This window comes from Ambystoma mexicanum, chromosome 6p, assembly GCF_040938575.1.
Source record: "Ambystoma mexicanum isolate Mex_15411 chromosome 6p, UKY_AmexF1_1, whole genome shotgun sequence".
NCBI classification, from domain to species: Eukaryota; Metazoa; Chordata; class Amphibia; order Caudata; family Ambystomatidae; genus Ambystoma; species Ambystoma mexicanum.
In genome coordinates, this window is record NC_090935.1 from 623,912,625 (window position 1) to 623,929,917 (window position 17,293).

Genomic DNA, 17,293 nt, shown 5'->3' on the forward strand with positions numbered 1-17,293 from the left:
GTAGTCTTCGGGGTTGTTAGTCCCAGGCCTGTACAAAAGTTTCGCGCCATATTAAATGAGGGGAAAATCATCCAGCGTTCGATGCGTGGTGGGGGCTTCGATGACGCTCCAGCCATGATTGGTATCAGCGGTTTGTGGTCGGTGACCACGACCACCGGCTTCCCAAGAATGTTGAGGCGAAAGTGCCGGCAGCCCCACAGTATCGCAAGCGCCTCCCTTTCTATTTGGGAGTATCTTCTCTCTGTCTCAGACAGGGCCTTGCTTGCGTACGCGATTGGGCACATGCTTCCCGGGCGTCCGCCTGCATCAGCACAGCTCCCAATCCCACTGGGCTGGCATCCACAACTATCTCGGATTCCACTGTGGGGTCGAAGAATGCCATGGTGTCCTGGTCAGATAACGCTTTCTTAATGTCCAAGAACGCTTCTTGTTCCTTTTTGTCCCATGTCCATGGCACATCATTTTTTGTCAGAGCACGGAGTGGTTCAGAGAGTGAAGCAAGACCTTTAATGAACCGTCCGCAGTAGTTCACCATTCCGAGGAAGCAATGCACCTCTGCAGTTGACTTGGGTGCAGCGGCCTCCCGGAAGTCGCAGACTTTTTCCGGGTCAGACGAGATCCCCTTCGCATGAAAGATGAATCTGAAAAACTATGCGATCCCAAAAGAACTCGCACTTGCTGCGATGTAGTTTAAGGCCTAGCTCGTTCAGCCTCTGCAGTGTCAGTTCCAGCCGCTTCATATGTTCCACCTTTAACGATGCGAATACCAAAATGTCATCGCTCATGTTGAGCACTCCCCTTAGGCCAGCCAGCACACCCCTTATAGTGTTCTGAAATACTTCGGCGGCAGGGGCATGCCAAAGCGGAGTCGCTTGCATTGATAAAGCCCCTCAAAGGTGGTCAAAGTCGTTATGCATCGCAATTCCGGGTGCAGCTCGAGCTGATGGTAACCGGACCGCAAGTCCAACTTTGAAAAAACTTTGGCCCCTCTGCAGCTCACAATATCGGCCAGTGTTGGGGTGATGTGGCGCTCTCTTTTTATTGCAGCGTTGGGTAGACGGTTGCTTGGGCGCTACTACAATTGGGGACACCGAGGGCGTGGGCCCATCGACCTTCTCGATGATATCCATCTCAATGAACGACTGCAGTTCCTTTTCCACTTGTGGTCTGAGGTGAAAGGCTATCCTCCGGTGTTTAAGTGCAGTAGGTTTTATCGTCTCGTCGATGTTTAAGCGAACCAGTGCCACTTTGAGTTTGCCCACCCCTTGGAAAATGTTTGCGAACCTGTTCAGGAGCTGTTCAGTGTCCGCTTGATACACTGCCAGCGTAAAGTGGACGATGTTGAGGGCTTCTGACACTGCGCAGCTCAGGAGCGAGTGGGGGTTGACATCCGTCACATAGAAACGAGCCTTGATTGCATTTGGGCCGTGTGTCACTGGTGCAACAAACACTCCTTGTATTGTGAGGGGCGTATCACCACCAAACATGTAAATCCTTGCCTTCGATTGGTCCAGCTGCGTTGGTGCCCGGGATGGCCATGTAGTGCTCCGTTGCTAATACACACACAGATGCCCCTGTGTCAGTGAGGACTGGTGTGGGGGTCTCTGTTTCTTGGCCCCCATGGCGATATTTGAAATGAAGAAAATGTCCTAGTCGTCTTCCTCCTCAGCGATATTCAGTCTCTGTGCATCTTGCTCCAGCGTGGCTATGCTTCGCGATTTTCTGAAATTACTCCCACTCGTCTTTGCGGGGCCTCTGTGCATTGACACTGGAGCCGCAGCTCGACACATTCTTGCGTAGTGGCCTAGTGTGTTGCACATCCCACATACTCTAGACTTTGCCGGGCAGTCCTCAGCATGTGGCAAGTCGTACCCGCAATACTGGCATACCGCTGGGGAACCTTGTGTAGGAGACATTTCCTGGCGCTTCTGGCTCCAGCGGGCCCTCGACGGGGTGGACTTCCGAATGCCTCTTCCCCCTTTTCCAGGGCGTACAGCGGCATCCATTTTCGCTCCCCTACTTTCTGCAAGCTTGTATATCCTGCCATTGTCTAAGATCTGAACAAGTGTCATACCTGGTTCTCGCAGGATTTGCCTCCGTAACTTGCTGAAGCTGCATCCCTGTATCAGTTGGTTCCTGATCATCACCTCCTCATTGTCCCACCTGCACGTGCTCGACAGTTGACGCAGTCGTGCGCAGAACTGATCCAAAGACTCATCGTCGTGTTTTTCCCCAAACATCACAAACCTATCAAAGTCTACATTCGACAGTGGGATGAAGTGGTTCCGAAGCGCAGTTTTGACAACTGCATACGTTACCACTTGAATGTTCAGAGATTCATAAATCCGTAGTACTTCAGTACCTGCGGAGTACAGGAGCGTAGCGACCTTTGCGTCGTCATCCTCCTCCCCTGTTGCCCTGAAGAACATGTCCAGCTTTTTAATCCATATGAGCCTTTTGGGCCCCAACTTTGAGGGTGGGCCAGACGTGTCAAACTCTGGCATCGGCGCCAGAGAGCCATGCTGTCTTCGTGCCACTCTCGCAGGTGCCGCAGTCTCCCCATCGCTGTCACCCATTCTTGCAGGTCGCACAGGCACCTCACCATCGTGATAGAGGCCGCAAACCTGTCCTCCACAAGTGACCTTTCGTCATGTATCACTGACCTGGGTGTTCAGATGACGCAGTCTGCCAGCCCCACCTTCAGTGGTGCACTGTAGTCGGGCCTCTGGGCCAGGTTTGCTGACTCTTCACCACAAAGTGAAGAAATAGGCCTCACCGACCAACATTGCGGCTCTCTGACAAGGAGAACCATGAGAGTTCCAAAAATTCGTTTCGTTTTTTTCTAGCCCGCTGTCATGATTCCTGCCTCTCATGTCTCCAGCCCTCCAAAAAGTCAGGCTAGAATCAGACCACGATCATCTGCATGGCCCTTAAGGGCCTCTCCATCCCTCCAAAGACCCACTTGGAGTCAGACTTGGCACCTGTGGCACCAGACACACACACAGGATGGCAGTGAGCATTGGACTTGTAGTGCATAGGTGGGACAAGATGGATGCCCCCACTCATTCCGGTTCCTAGAACTGCATATGCAGTCTAGCTTTTTGGGTGTGGTTCAGCGCAGAGACACCTGGAGACCCAGAGACTATTTAAGCCATGCCCAGGACGAGAAGCACGCTTTGCGTTTCTCTACACCTGCAGCGTGACTCAGTGTTCGGATCAGACTCCAGAAGGCCTGCATCTTTCATCTGCGCCCAGCACCTGCAAGAACACCATTAGGAATTACCTTACCTTGCGGAGAGCATCTGCCCATCTTCCGTCACTCCTTCAGTTCTGCGGGCTCCTTCGGCGGTGTCATTTTCTTCCCGGCATGCCGCTTCCTAAGAAAAAGGGAAAGGGACAGAAAGAAGACATTAGCATTCTGCAAACCTTTGCTTACTTTAAGACTGTACTAGATTCAAACGCTTACCTGAATCCATGCCGTTCTGGGGAAACTTCATCTCTGGAGCTTCTCATGCATCTGCAAGTGGGAAAAGAAACACCAGGTTAGTGTGGGAAAGCATTCAGAAGCGCCACAAATTGCGCTACTCACCGCGTTTCTTCTTCTTAACTGGCATCCACGCTGAAAACATTGCGGCACCTAAAGACACAGAAAAAACAAACTCTGTTCAATACAAGTACGAAGAGGTTGCATCGCACATCTGCCCTCACTAACCTTCAGTGTTACTCACCTCAACCAGCACGCCATCATCCCCGGACGCCGGCTATCAACTGAGGAAGGAAAGGAAAGTGAATTAGAGAACTGTTCATAAAGACTCTTAATATTTACCCGTCGGACTCTCGCCAGTGAAGTAACTAGGCAGCAACGAGCCTGCATCAATCAACGCACCCCTGCGCAGAAAGCAGGACAGAGCGCACTGCATAAGAAAACAAGGTGAGGTGTGGCCCAAGGGTAAGGGTTGGACCACTGGGAAGAAGGGGTTCGAGCATGCAGAGACAACAGAGAACCCTACCAATCCTGTGTTTAAGGCCCAGTCTCTGGTCGAGTAGACTCCAGGGAAGGGTTTGAGGTCGTAGATGTCAGAACAGGCTGAGTGACGTCCCCGTGGATACCAAGTGAGCGTTACACCCATGGGCAGCGCGCAAGCACCCTCGCGGGCCGCAACTGCGCCAGGAGCTGAATCCAAAATGGCCGCCCGTTTTCGTGTCGGGTCCGGGCTGTGTCGGAAAAGGATTAGTGAACCTTGCACTCACGCGTGCCACTACGATCCTTCTGCCGGCAGCCGTCCTCGTCGCCAGTGTTGGGTATGGGCCTGTGCCTCGGGCCGCCTCAATCACACGCACATTCACTCGCATACAGAGATACGCAGAGATGCCTCTGTGGTTCATGAAGTCCCGGGGGCAACTGCCGTTAGGGACGTGTTTATTCTCAACGTGCATGCGTGGGCCCGAACGAGGCTCACGCATACACACACATACTCACAACATAACACCTGTCGGGTTAAGTGCCGGAGAACACACTGCAAAACAGCAGCTAGGCACAGTGGTGCATGCTTTACTGGCTCAGATAGCTCAACTACCCATGAATTTGGGAGTTTGCATTAATTCTCTCCTTGTCGGCACAAGCTGACTTGCCTGGGACATATAAAGCATTCGTGGCACAGGAAAATTACAGCCTAGGCATGCGCAACACAGCAAAGGAATCACGCAGGGGACAGGACTGCTACGAGTTTCTGCATGGAAACGGAGTCAGTAACAGCTTTGGGAAGAAATGGAGAGGCCGGGCTCACAATGAGGTATTTTTAGAGACCGAAGGTGAGAGTGTTTGTGTGTCTGCCCTCAGAATAACCACAGGTGCTTACTTACAGGCAAATGATGTGAACTGGGCAGCCAAGGGCTAATGGCATTGCAGTTCTGTGTGCAATGGACATGGCATCGTCAATTCTGAGGACAATGGAAATGGCAAGACAATGCCTGGGACAGAGGGCGTGAAATGAGCAGTTCTCAGGCAAATGATGTGGCAGACAGTTCTGCAGGCCTTTGACTTAGCATGGCACACTTCCTTGCGCAAAGAACTTGACATTGGCAGGTGGAATTGGCAGTTCTGGAGTGCAAACGAAGTGACATGGGAAGTTGTGAGTGAAATGGACATCGCATGGGTAGTTTTAGAGGTAATGACAAAGGACAAAATTATGGCGACAATGGATGTGACATGGCCCGTTACCGCACCACGGATATGACAAGGGTTAACTGTAAGACATTAAACATGATATGGGCAGTTCTGAGCACAAAAGATGTGACATGGTCAGTTATTTGACAGTGGACATTGCAGAGACCAGTTGAAGTAACATGTGTAGTTCTGGGCGCTGTTAACATGAAATGGGGTCAATAGGCATGGCAAGGGTCAATTCTGGGGCAAAGGACATGACTTGGCCAGTTCTGACAGTGGTAGACATTGTAAGGTCTGGGAGCAGTACAGGTAGAAAGATGGGATTTGGACAATACTGGGGTCAATTCACCTGGCAAGGAACTAACTTTGGACATTGGATGTGACATGTGCCGTTCTCGTGTAATGGACAAGGCAAGGGCCAATGGATAAAAAGATAAGGCGTTATGGAGCAATCGTGTGATAGGGGCATTTCTGGCAGCTGTGGACATAGCAAGGTTGTGTGCGAAATGTACATGACAACGGGCAGTCCTTAGGACAAAGGACATCACATTAGCATTTTTGGACATGAAAAAGGGACTGTTTTGTGGCAATAGATGCAACATGGCCTTTTCCATGGGCAATAAGACATATCATGGACCTATCTGTGGCCAGTGGAAATTGACAGTAGGATGGACATGCCATGAGTGATTCTGGCAGCAAAAGACTTTGTGTTGTCAGTTCTGGGGTAATGGGCATGGCAAGGGCCTGCTCTGGGGCAAAGGACATTGTATGGACAGATCTGTGATATGATGTGAGGTTATTTATAAAGCGCTTAATACCCAGAGGTTTCGAAGTGCGGACCCAGGGATCGGATCGAACCTGTGTTGCTCCGTATCGTTTTGCTTCCAAGGTGATGCACGTTGCCCCTGAGCTATCCTCCCAAGTGCTTGGCAGTGAACATTTATGTGGCAATGGTCGAACATGGTCAGTTCAGGAGAAATGTGAATGGCATTCACAAACATGGGCAGTTCTGGGTCCAACGGAAATGGCAAGGGGTTAATTCCTAGGGCAAGGGCAGCATAGGGGCAGTACGGGGGCAATGGAAATTACATGGGGTAATTCTGAGGGCAACTGGCTATGCCATGGATCAGTCTGGGGGGAATGTGTGCAATGTGGCATTTCAAAGGGCAATGGGACATACTTTGGCCAATGTCAGGAGCAGTGAGAGTGACAAGAAATAATTTACGGGTAATGGGATGTGACCTGGCACAGTTCTGGGAGCCATGGTATATGCCCGCTTGATGACTTGCTTAACTGGTGCAAGACGGTGGGGACACTGAGGCTGGCATCTCAATTTGTTGGGGAAATGTAGATGTGTCTACCTTGCCCCAGAAAATTACAATGCCTGTTTAAATAATGCCTTGCCAGCGTTTGTCCTGTAAAACACACGATGCTTGGTTGATATTATATATATTTATATATTATATAACTGTCTTGGGGCACTGCAGATGCCAGGACATTAATGCATTTTAAAGTGGCAACACTGGCATGTCTGTTGAAACTGCTATCATTTTGTCCATGGGGCAATGTATGCATCAGTATTGTTTAGAGAAGTATCTCATTTTTGGGAGGACAAAATAGATGCCCCCTAGATTATGTGCTATACCTCGGCAACAATGCCATGGCTTTGATAAGACTAGCATCATTTTCTTATAGATGCCAGCATGAAAAGATGGTTTGCATGGGCAACATTGGAATGGCATTGCTGAGAGGCATAATATCTTTATTGGTGTGATTTACATGTATCTAAATCCCCTCTACAATATTGTGATGCCTGCATAACAATGGCATGCCATTGTTGCCCCAGTGAACACATTATCGTGCCAACAGTACAATGTGTTTGCTGAGATAATTCTAGCATTGCTTTTTAGAGATGCATCACAATGTTCTGGACGTAAATGCCAACATAATAATAGGTTTTACAATTCTGATTGTATCTTATGTTATAACCTAGCAAAGGAACGGTGATTTGCACCTCCCCTGTCACAATATGTTAGCAGCGTGTAATTTCTACTGGTGTATGATTTATGATTGTATTTTCCCGTGATGTAGTGCCACATTGTATCTGACACCGTTTGTGTGATGTGGAACAAATACATATGTGTCTATGTGTATGTGCTTCTGTGGTTGCACACATTTCTGATTGGCATGTTCATGATTTGATGCAGCAAAAGACTACTGTGGTTGGTGAGCCAACATGCAGTGTTGAAATATTTCATGTGTTATCCTGGAGAATTGTCTGTAAATTCTGCGAATATTTCAAATAGAATTTCATCCAAAAATGAACTGTAAAAGTCATCATTTTGGTCCATTTTCTAAAGACAATCTTGGCACTTGAACCCTCTTCCAGCCACACCTCTTTGGGTGGGGCCAGTATTGCTCATGCCCCACCACTTTAAAAAATCGTTAAACCATTATTGACAGCCCCTTCAATAATGCTTAATTAAGACACAAGATGTAGCTCTATCCTGTTCTTTAATAATATACCCGATCATATTAGCCTTTGTATTTACCTTGTTAAGTATTAATGGATGTGATATTGATGCTAGCAGCAAGTAAATGAAATGGTTATACCCATGTGTGCAGTGATGGGTGATAAAGGTGTGCGCCTTAACTTGTTTTGATCTTACTGTGTTGGATGAAGTGAAACATGCTGAACCTCTCCCGCTTCATTTTCAGGCTGCAAACCCAGCAAGTATGGAAATATCCAATGACGATAACTGTAGTACTGATACAAATGGAAATGTGGCAAAAGAGGAACAAATCCTAGAAGATAAGAGAGTTCCTGAAAGCACAGATGAGGCAGCCGCACCACCGCTTGCGAGGGATCCTGCTGACAATGGGCTTCCATACTCTGTGCACAGTGAAGCACTGAAAGAGAGTATTGCCTCCGAGGCCTCTCCCGATGTAGTTCCTTTGCTGCAAGACACACATCAGGTGGCCATGCACGATGCTATAGGGGTCTATGAGGGGCTCAAGCAAGGATCTGTTGTTGTTGAACTTAAGGATGTATCTTCCCAGCATCACACCGATGGGCACAAGAGCCAGTCTGAGGAACAATCCGAAGAGTCAGCAGTGGAGAAAGTTGTCGAGAGCAGCTCAGAAGAGGCAGAAGCTCCAGTCAGAGAAAGAAGGGGTCTTAGAAGAAAAGCCGTGGGACTTAGGGGTAGGCCCAGGAAAAGAGGCAGACTAGCAGTTAAACATTCCTCCAATTAATGCTATTGATTCAAATTATTATTGGGTCAAAGTAATTTTAGAGTTTTTTCAAGGCTCTTATTAGTTTGGAATAAAGGTACACGTTTTATCTGTCAGGATTTCTGAAGTCCATTCAGAAACATTCTATGTCCTAGATCTGAATAGTTAAAGAGGAGTGGTCAGGCATGGAAAAATAAAAAAATTAACCTGTTTTTTTTTTTTTGTATGTGAACGTGCACATTAGTACTTAAAATTGGTTTGAGGGGGTGGCCATCTTGTTTTGCAGCTCAGTAGTTGTGAATGTCTGCTTGTGCTCTTTAAGTGGCATAACCGTTTATGGTACTCATGTGGTGTGCTTGTTCTCGGAAAGTGGCATCCTTTTTAACATAGCACAAATTCCAACCTCAGTACCACTGTGGCTCAGTATTTCAAAATCCCACTTTCTGTTCGCTACAACAGTGAAATGGAAAAATAAGGCACTGTGTGAAAACACAACCACTTTAAAGTGATCCCTTTAATCTTTTCAAGTACACTTTTTTAGAGTTTCAGGAATCTGTATTAAAAGCAGAAACTAAAACTATGTACTGCTGAGTAATCTTTACTCCTTTTCCTGGTGCCAGCTAACCGATCGGTAAGTAGAGTGTATAAAACGCTGTTAAAATGTTTTATTTTTCTTAGGGGAGGCCTGATTTCAGAGAGAAATAGAACACACCATAAAACGGTGCATGATGTTAAGGGACATCAGCTAATCTTAATGTTTAACAAATATTTATATATGCTCTTTAGTGAACAGTATGATTTTATATTGAGTTTTTAATTGAATAGTTACCTCAGACTAACTGCTTTTTTCATTTACCTCTAAAGAAAAAAGAAAACAGAAAACACGCTTTGATGCACTTTATGAACATCATCAAAATCTTAGATGGCATACATACATAGTACTGTAATACTTAAGAGTTAATTTCTAGCCATTGATCAAGTGAGTGAGACTCCTAAATTCCTATTTGAGTGAGTTTTAGGCACAATCAATGTTGGAATGCCAGTTTTTCCTTACGTCACTGATTCACTGCAGGAATATTGTGAGTGCACATTGTATACTTTCAACAGTGCTTAGTGGGTATTTCCATGTGACAGTGAAAAAGGATTTGAAAGCCCAACAAATCTGTTCTTCCAATTTGGGACATTGCCTTTGCTCGAACATGCTTTCAATTTCAGAATACAGTCATGTAATCATGTATAGGTGTGAGATGCACTGTGGCCAGGTCTAGCATCGAGACATCATTAATGTCTTCAAATAGCCCTGATACAAAATTCCCTTTAAATAGCAATTTCTCAAAGTTGAAATATTTTATAATTATTTAACATGCTTACAAAATGCCCTGCTTCTCTGGATGGGACAATATTGTTGCACTGATCTAGTCCGAAATCTGATACTCATTTCGGCAAGTTGGAAAGTCGAAAATCTGGGAATAAACCGTTGACTTGATTATGTGTTATTAGCATATAAAAGTGTTTTTTAAAGTCCTGTGTCTGTCACCTTAACAAAATCATGTATTCTGTCAAATTTTGCTAGTTTCTGATACTTTCTTTACAAGTGTATATTGTCATATGGTTGTGTTTTTTTCCAAAAAGTGCTCATTTTTAATTTGTCACGTTTACACAACATTGGATAACAATACGTTTTTTGTCAATTTGTTCGTTGAAGCTAAATGTTTGGTTTACTGTTAAAGGTACAAATTCCTGAAATATTACAAGAACACCAGCAATTGCCATTCTGGAATAAAAACTGTTGGATTTGTAAGCGGATGTGTGTTATTTGACCATGCTGTGAAACAGTATGCACACTTGCGGATATACAGGATGAGCATTGTTGTATCTGTAAGGTGATTTGTAGGATTTAAACATTACCCATGAGGCACATGCATTGATAATCGCCTCTCCACCAAGGCACACATCTCAGATGAATTGTTTAATTACCCTTCATAAGTTTACAAAATCAACAGGTTCTCACTGTAAAGTGTCAATTAAAAAACATCCATCGGCTCTCCAGTTTGAGACCCAATCATATTCCCTGAAAAAGGGTGGTTGTCAAACCTTCGGGACCTGCACCACTTCAATGTAGGTAAAGTGTAATTATCTGGATAAGAGCTGCTGTCTGCAGGGATGTGATCACACAACCAAGCGCTGTAAGTGAGAGCACAAGGAGAGAAAGCACAATCCCCAGTGCAGAGGCAATATCAAAATTCACATCAAAGCAGTTGTGAAAGCATTAAGAGTTTGATTCATACACCTTTCCTTCACTTGATCGCATTTCGAACAACGCAAGTTAACTTTCACATGGGTGATGCAGAACTCAGGGTCTATATGGGGGACGTATGTCAGGGGCTTGACGCTGGGGCCACATTTTTTATGCTGGACATTTAAGGGAAAACTGCGCCCCAAAAAATGGTCTGCTTAGGTTGCTACCTGCCCATGGTCAAGAGAATAAGAAAAGAATCATGTTAGCAAAATGGCAAATAGAGAACAGATTCTAGTAATTCGTACAGAAGTACTACGGTATAACAAAAATCTGAAGGTAGTGGTAAAGAGCAACAACAGACATGTCTGAGCCTCCTCGTATATTAAAAACCCACAGACTTACATTACACAGATCCAAGATGGTGGGCAGCCTTCATGAAAGCTTGGTAAGCAGATCCAAGGCCAGTGGATGTAGAAGGTGCATGCACGATACAAAGGCACCAACCCAAGGCCAAGAGTACAAATCGGGCACACTGCAGGGTAGCCGAGCGAGGCAGTCCCAGAGGAAGGGACAGGCCCTTATGAGAGGTGTCAAATTGACCAGAGCTGTGTGGGAGTCGGGAAAACTGATATGCAGAGTAGGAACAGTATGGTGAGGAGATGAAACAGCTGGTGGAATAGGACAGACTGGAGAAAGTGAAGTTGGAGAAAAGGAGTTTGGAGAGAAGAAAGGCAAGATTTGATGGATGTGGTATTACGGGAGCAGATGGTAATAAAGGAGGAGGTGGTGAGACAGGAGGCAGTTTTTCAGGAGGATTCAACAACTAAGGAAGGCAAGAAGGAAAGTAAGGATGTGAAGGAAGAATTCATGAAGAGAAAAAGATCACAGGGTGGTGGAAGACAGGTGGGATATAGGCAGGAAAATCAGGTGAAGGAAACTGAGGAAAAAATACATGGTGGGAGCTGAAGAGAAGGGAGAAGAGGTGACCGAAATTTCAGATAGTGCAAGAGCTAAGACATAGATAAGGAAGGGAGGGAGAGAGTGTGACGAAATGGAAACAGACAGGCGACTACTGTACTAGGCCTGATGACATTTCTGGTCGAGTCGGAGAAAAACAAAAGGTGAGGTAAAGGGGTGCAGAAAGGTAGGGGAGGAACACAACAAGCGACTATCATACTAGGCATGATGACATTTCAGATAGTGCTGGAAGGGAGGAAAAAACCAGTGAGGGGGAGGAGACAGACGAGGTTGCTATCATACTAGGTCCTGGGACAATTCTGATAAAGTGCATAGAAGAAAGTAAGGGGAGGAGATGGGAGAAGTGGGGGGAACATTGAAATCTGCTTAGACCGTAGGTTACTGAGGTAATTTTGTGTTAAAGACGTGGTTTAGGCACAAGGATAACACCATTAATTTTTAGATACGGTTTTCTTTTTAATAAAGCACCTGGAGTAGCCATCCTGTTATACATTGCAACTGTTGTGTTGGCAGATTCCCCAAATGGAGGAAAGGACGTTGAAAGGACACAAGAGACCGAGCAGAAGAGAGAGAGAGAGAACCAACCCTCATCCACTAGTAAACTAGGTGACGTTTTCCCTAAGAGCGTCAGGCAATAGGGAAACGGGAGACCTGGAGGGGTAAGAGGGCGGAGAATTATTATTTGAGTAATCCTACTCGTCCCAGTCAAGATAAAGAGACTATTAAAACCCAGAGAGGTCATTGAGAATCGTTATGGGACCAATCGTACTCGTCCTAGTCAAGAGAAAGATATTATAACACTGTCATAAAGAGGAATGAATGAGAATTGTTATTGGAGTAACCAAACGCATATCAGTCAAGATGAAGAAAACCTTGCCAAAGAGGGAAGCCAAGTGATAAAAGAGAAAGCTTAGATGAAGGCTGTAATAGTATATATGTCCAGAGACAAAGATCAGAGCGAGACCAAATATTGTGAACTGTTTAAAGAAGAAAGGAAAAATAAAGGAGAAAGATCTAACCATTGGATACTTCTACCATGGGAAGATAACAGAATAACCCTTTGTAGAGAAAGCCAAGATAAGAAACAAAAGCCCAATAATATATTGAATGAACTATACAAACTTATAAATACAGTTACCAGATGGTATTTGAAGACAGACTATTGATTGCAAGTTGGTGGGAAACCAGAATCCAGGAGAAGGAAGACGTTCTCATGTCTTTATTAAGTTAAAGGCAGGGTCAGGAAGGGGAGTTTGGTCGCTGGACTGTTTATTTTCAAGACATTCACTAACAAATGTTGAGCACCTAGTTTTGTTAGGTAGGGACGCCTCAGAGCATATGGAGTTATAGGCAATATGGTTTTATTTAATAAAGACAAACTTGAAGTGGCTAATCGGAGTCTGCGCCCTTCTTCTGACCCTCCACAGTACCCTGTGTTTGGCACTTTGACCTTGCCTATAGATGTCTATCACAGTGGATGCCAGCTCCTGTGGTGCCAGAGACAGTCTCTCGCAGAAGATGCAGTGCAAATACATTGTGGCATTCGCTTCCGAGTCACTCTCACCTGCCGAGCAGAACTACTCAGTCATTGAGAAGTAGATGTTGGTATGTTCCTCGTCTGACAGGGTCATGAATGTGGCCCTGTCAGAAGGGGCACAGGGGTTAAGAAGGACTGTAATCCCTAGTTTTCCAGAGTGCGTAAATATATGTACAACTATTAGGAGAAATCTCTGCCCTGGGCAGGTCTCTTTTTCTTCTATTTCAGAACATTTCAACATGCCATAAGGGTCAGAGGAGCTCGAGAAGCCAGTTCTAGACACGGGAACTACAGAAACCAGCATCCCTTGCACCCTCCAGAAGAAAGAAACGTGAACTAAAGAAAAACCTCTTCCAGAACGCACCTGGGTACAACAGCCAACGACCAGCCCATTCCAATTATTGCTTTAAAGCCTTCCGACTTATTGAATAATTCAAAAAGGAGCCCCACAACAACCCTGGGCTCCACGAATGTCACAACAGGGGTCCCAAGTACAGTGGCTGTGAAAAAGACGAATAGGGAGAACACAGGGCTCAGCATGGGGAGAGGAAAACTGTCTTAACTTTTAAAGACACAAGGAAACAGAGGGACAACATGAACAAACAAGGCCAGGAGTAGCATGGCCATAAATACTGCAATGGTATCTGGAGGAAGGGGTGGGCTTTAACCTCTTTTGAAGACTTCCTAGTTTAGACAGGACAGAGATTGGCTTAAAGAGTCAAGAGCAGGGAGGGTTACATCAGGGAGAACAGGGCATACATGTCAACTCACCTTTGGTGGATGTCACCTGTTTTGTAATCCGTTCACTAACCTGCCAAGCCCTTTGCACGTACATGCATTTAACTGTGCTCTCAACTGCCAAAACCAAAATCTGCTGTTTTCACCCGCCACATGCACACAAAAAGTTGAGAGCTATGTCAGTGCTGTAAAAAGAGAGCGATGCAGAAGGGGATGAAAGATGTGTGTGTGGTCAGGACCAGAGGAGGTAGAGCAATAGATCAGCGTGGAGGTTGTACTGGGTGGAGAATTAGGTGGAGACTGTTGGAATATAGAGAGTGAAGGTAAGATGGTTGGTCTGAGAGGGTGGTACCAATTGGGTTTTCTGTGTGGGTGTGAGACTGAATTGAGTAGAAAGACTGTCCGTGCGAATGTGTGGGTGAGAGAAAGGGAAGTGAGAGCCAGCAGGGTAAAGAGTACAGGCAGGTGTAATGGTGGGAGAGGAGTTTGAAGAGGGGGGTGGTGTGAGTGTGAGAGAGAGAGAAGCTGTGGGGTCTGCAATAGGACAAACCAGGCCATCCGGTGAAGTCCTGCAGTTAGAGAAGCCTACAGTCTTTAAACCTCGTGAGTTCGAGGGCAACCAGAAAGTAGTGGTACCCTGGCAATAGTAAATCCTACAGTTATGTTGGGCCAGAACAAGAAGCCTGGGCTGGGGAATTGGGAACCCGCTACAAGGTTGAACCAAGAAGCTGGGACCACTCCTAGACAGAGAACCCCAATTTCCTTTTAGAGATATATGTTTTCACTAGATTATTTGGTCTCACTGGGAAATTGATAATTTTCGTACTTAAGTTTGGAGCAACACTATGCAAAAACTACAAGGAAGGTGCAGTTAAGACTCACATTTTGAATTGTATTATTTGGCGGGACAGTTGCAACATGTCGCTGGATGGTTAGCTGCCATAGAAATGGTAGAACACAGCCTGCTGAGCACAGTGCTGACCCCCTACCTCTTGATGGAAGTGCTGTGGTTAAAAGAAAATAGGACTGGTGACCAACCCCAACACCCCCGGCTCCTACAGCTAGGAAGCAAGATCTGGGAGAGGACCAAGACAATGTTGAAGCTGAAAGAGCTATACTCTACCCATATCAATCTAGCAGCAATATATGGGAGAAACACAAGATGCAGCACAGATTAGGACACAATGGGAGGCCAAGGGATTGGTGACTGTACGAGACCTATACACATGATGGGCTCCAGCAGTTCCAGGATTTGGTGAATGAGTTTGGCATAGGTAGGGGACAATAGCTGACGCTCTCCAGGATGATACATGAAGTACAGAACAGATGGGTGACCACCCAGCCCCCTCCAGAGGAGGGTAGCATCCTTGCGCTGTTTGTTTTCTCTGAGGGAGGGCATAGCGTGCCCAGGATGTAAAAGGGAATGCTGGAAGCCATATCAGGAGGGGTACCTAAAGTGAGAAGCAAGTGGGAGCTAGACATAGGTAGAGAATTCAAGGAAACTGAGTGGACCCAGGCAATGATATATCACAAGAAAGTCTAAAACAGACCCAATTATATGTAACACCATAGAGCATTCATGACACCACATCTCATCTCGCAATTTCCAGGGGCGGGGGACAGGAAGTGCCCAAGATGTAAAGGAGACAAAGCTAATATGATACACATGTTCTGGACGTGTCAAGTGATATAAGGGTTTTTGCGGGAGATAGAAGTAAGACTCTGCAGGGTAGGACTGCCCTCCCACACATGGACCCCAGAAGCCTGCCTGCTGGGAGTATTTAGACATCACAAAAATGCTCTCCCAGAAAACGGACTGATAGATCTTGCATGGGTGCTGGCGAAAAGACGGATCGCCATCGCGCAGAACTTTCAGGCAGGCCCAAGCATAGAGGGGTGGTGGAAGGACCATAAAAGATGTCCATGGCCGAAATGGCGGTGTGCAATCCGGACTGGGAGAGGGGACAACATTGAGAACATAACTTCATAACCTGGAACGCCCTGATACGTGCTCTGTTCAGCTCTCCAGATGAGAAGCCCTCCTAGGCCCCCACAACAACAGAATACGAGATGGGGAGGTAATTTAAAGAAGAGGAGTGTTGATTGACAGTGGGAGAGGCGAAGCCTGAGTGGGTTGGCTACAGCAGAAAGACAGACCTCTGACAGTATACAAGCTATGTATGAAGTTGGTTTTTGGGATAGGGAGGGGCAAGTTGAGGGGAGTTAAGGAAATTAATATGTGGATGATGAAACAATGTAGCTGACATTTCACATGAGATTGAATTACTCAAAGAAAAGGTTTTTTAAATGTTTGGAGTAACATCTGGTAAGCCCAGGTGGAACAAAGGTGGCCACGCCCAGACAAGCCAGACATTTTTCAAATCTCCAAGAATATATACAATCGAGCACATCCCAGAGTGGACAGATAGCCAAGCAGACTATGGGCCTCAGCAGGAGTTTGGCTGTAGCCCTTAAATGCAGTGGTAACGCCAATTACCGCTGCATTTAAGGGCTGGCCTTGTTAGGAATTGGCGGAAAGTTTGGAGTTTCACCTCCAGTTGAAATGCCTGCTTTCTGCCTGTTTTGATTGCTATAAGTTTGGCGCCAATTGTGCCGGCGCTAATAGCGCCATGAAACCGCCATTGGGTCCAATGGACCCAATGAGGAATGAGAATTTACCGTTAACCCACTACTCATGATCCAGCGGTAATGGCGCTGGACCAAGTAGATGTAACGCTATTTGAGCAGGCGGTAATACCGCCCTACTCGTAAAGTTTGTTGTGGCTTTGGTCATTGTGTGACATAATCGAGTGCAGCCATCACCGAAGAGGAATGGAAATCTACACAAGGTGACATAATTCATAACGAAAGGGTGGACTGATAAAATAACACTTGCACCCTCATTAAGACCTTTCAGACAAGTCCTGGGGCTACCTTTCAGACAAGTAGCCCTAGGACTCCTCTTGACAGCCAGCAAAGCCCACCAGGGTCATCTGGGGCTCACACTTACAAAGCAATGCATACAAGTGACTTATTGGCAGCTTCACATGGATTCCGACGTAGATAATGCCATTGAACACTGCAATGAATGTATCAGTGACAAAAAGCTTGGAGCTCGCTAGGTTCTATGAAGAGCATAGCCCCCCATGAAAAGCCCTAGAACAAAGAGTCAGGTTGGACTTCACAGTGTCTTTAGAATGCTTTGAGTCAAAACACAAATGTGGGATAGTAATGGAAGACTATCTGTCCAAATGGATTGAGTTGTACCTACCTTGGACCCAACATTATGACTGCTACAGTCATCAATACTCTTTGGCAAGGCCTTACCTATCAAATATCTGCCAAACACAGTTAAAGACAACTGTGTCCAACCAGTATTAGTTGAAAGTAATAACTTACC

General features: G+C 46.0%; 1 protein-coding gene across 6 annotated transcripts in view; it reads left to right on the forward strand.

Annotated features, from left to right (window-relative positions):
* FAM169A (family with sequence similarity 169 member A) overlaps positions 1-10,202 on the forward strand; it is a 988,180-nt gene extending 977,978 nt beyond the window's left edge. For all 6 annotated transcript variants that reach the window (XM_069627477.1, XM_069627479.1, XM_069627476.1 and 3 more), the window contains one exon: positions 7,886-10,202. In XM_069627477.1, the coding sequence (XP_069483578.1) occupies positions 7,886-8,422 (537 nt within the window). In that variant the 3' untranslated portion in view covers positions 8,423-10,202. The remainder of the gene's footprint in view (positions 1-7,885) is intronic.
* The last annotated feature ends 7,091 nt before the right edge of the window (positions 10,203-17,293 follow it).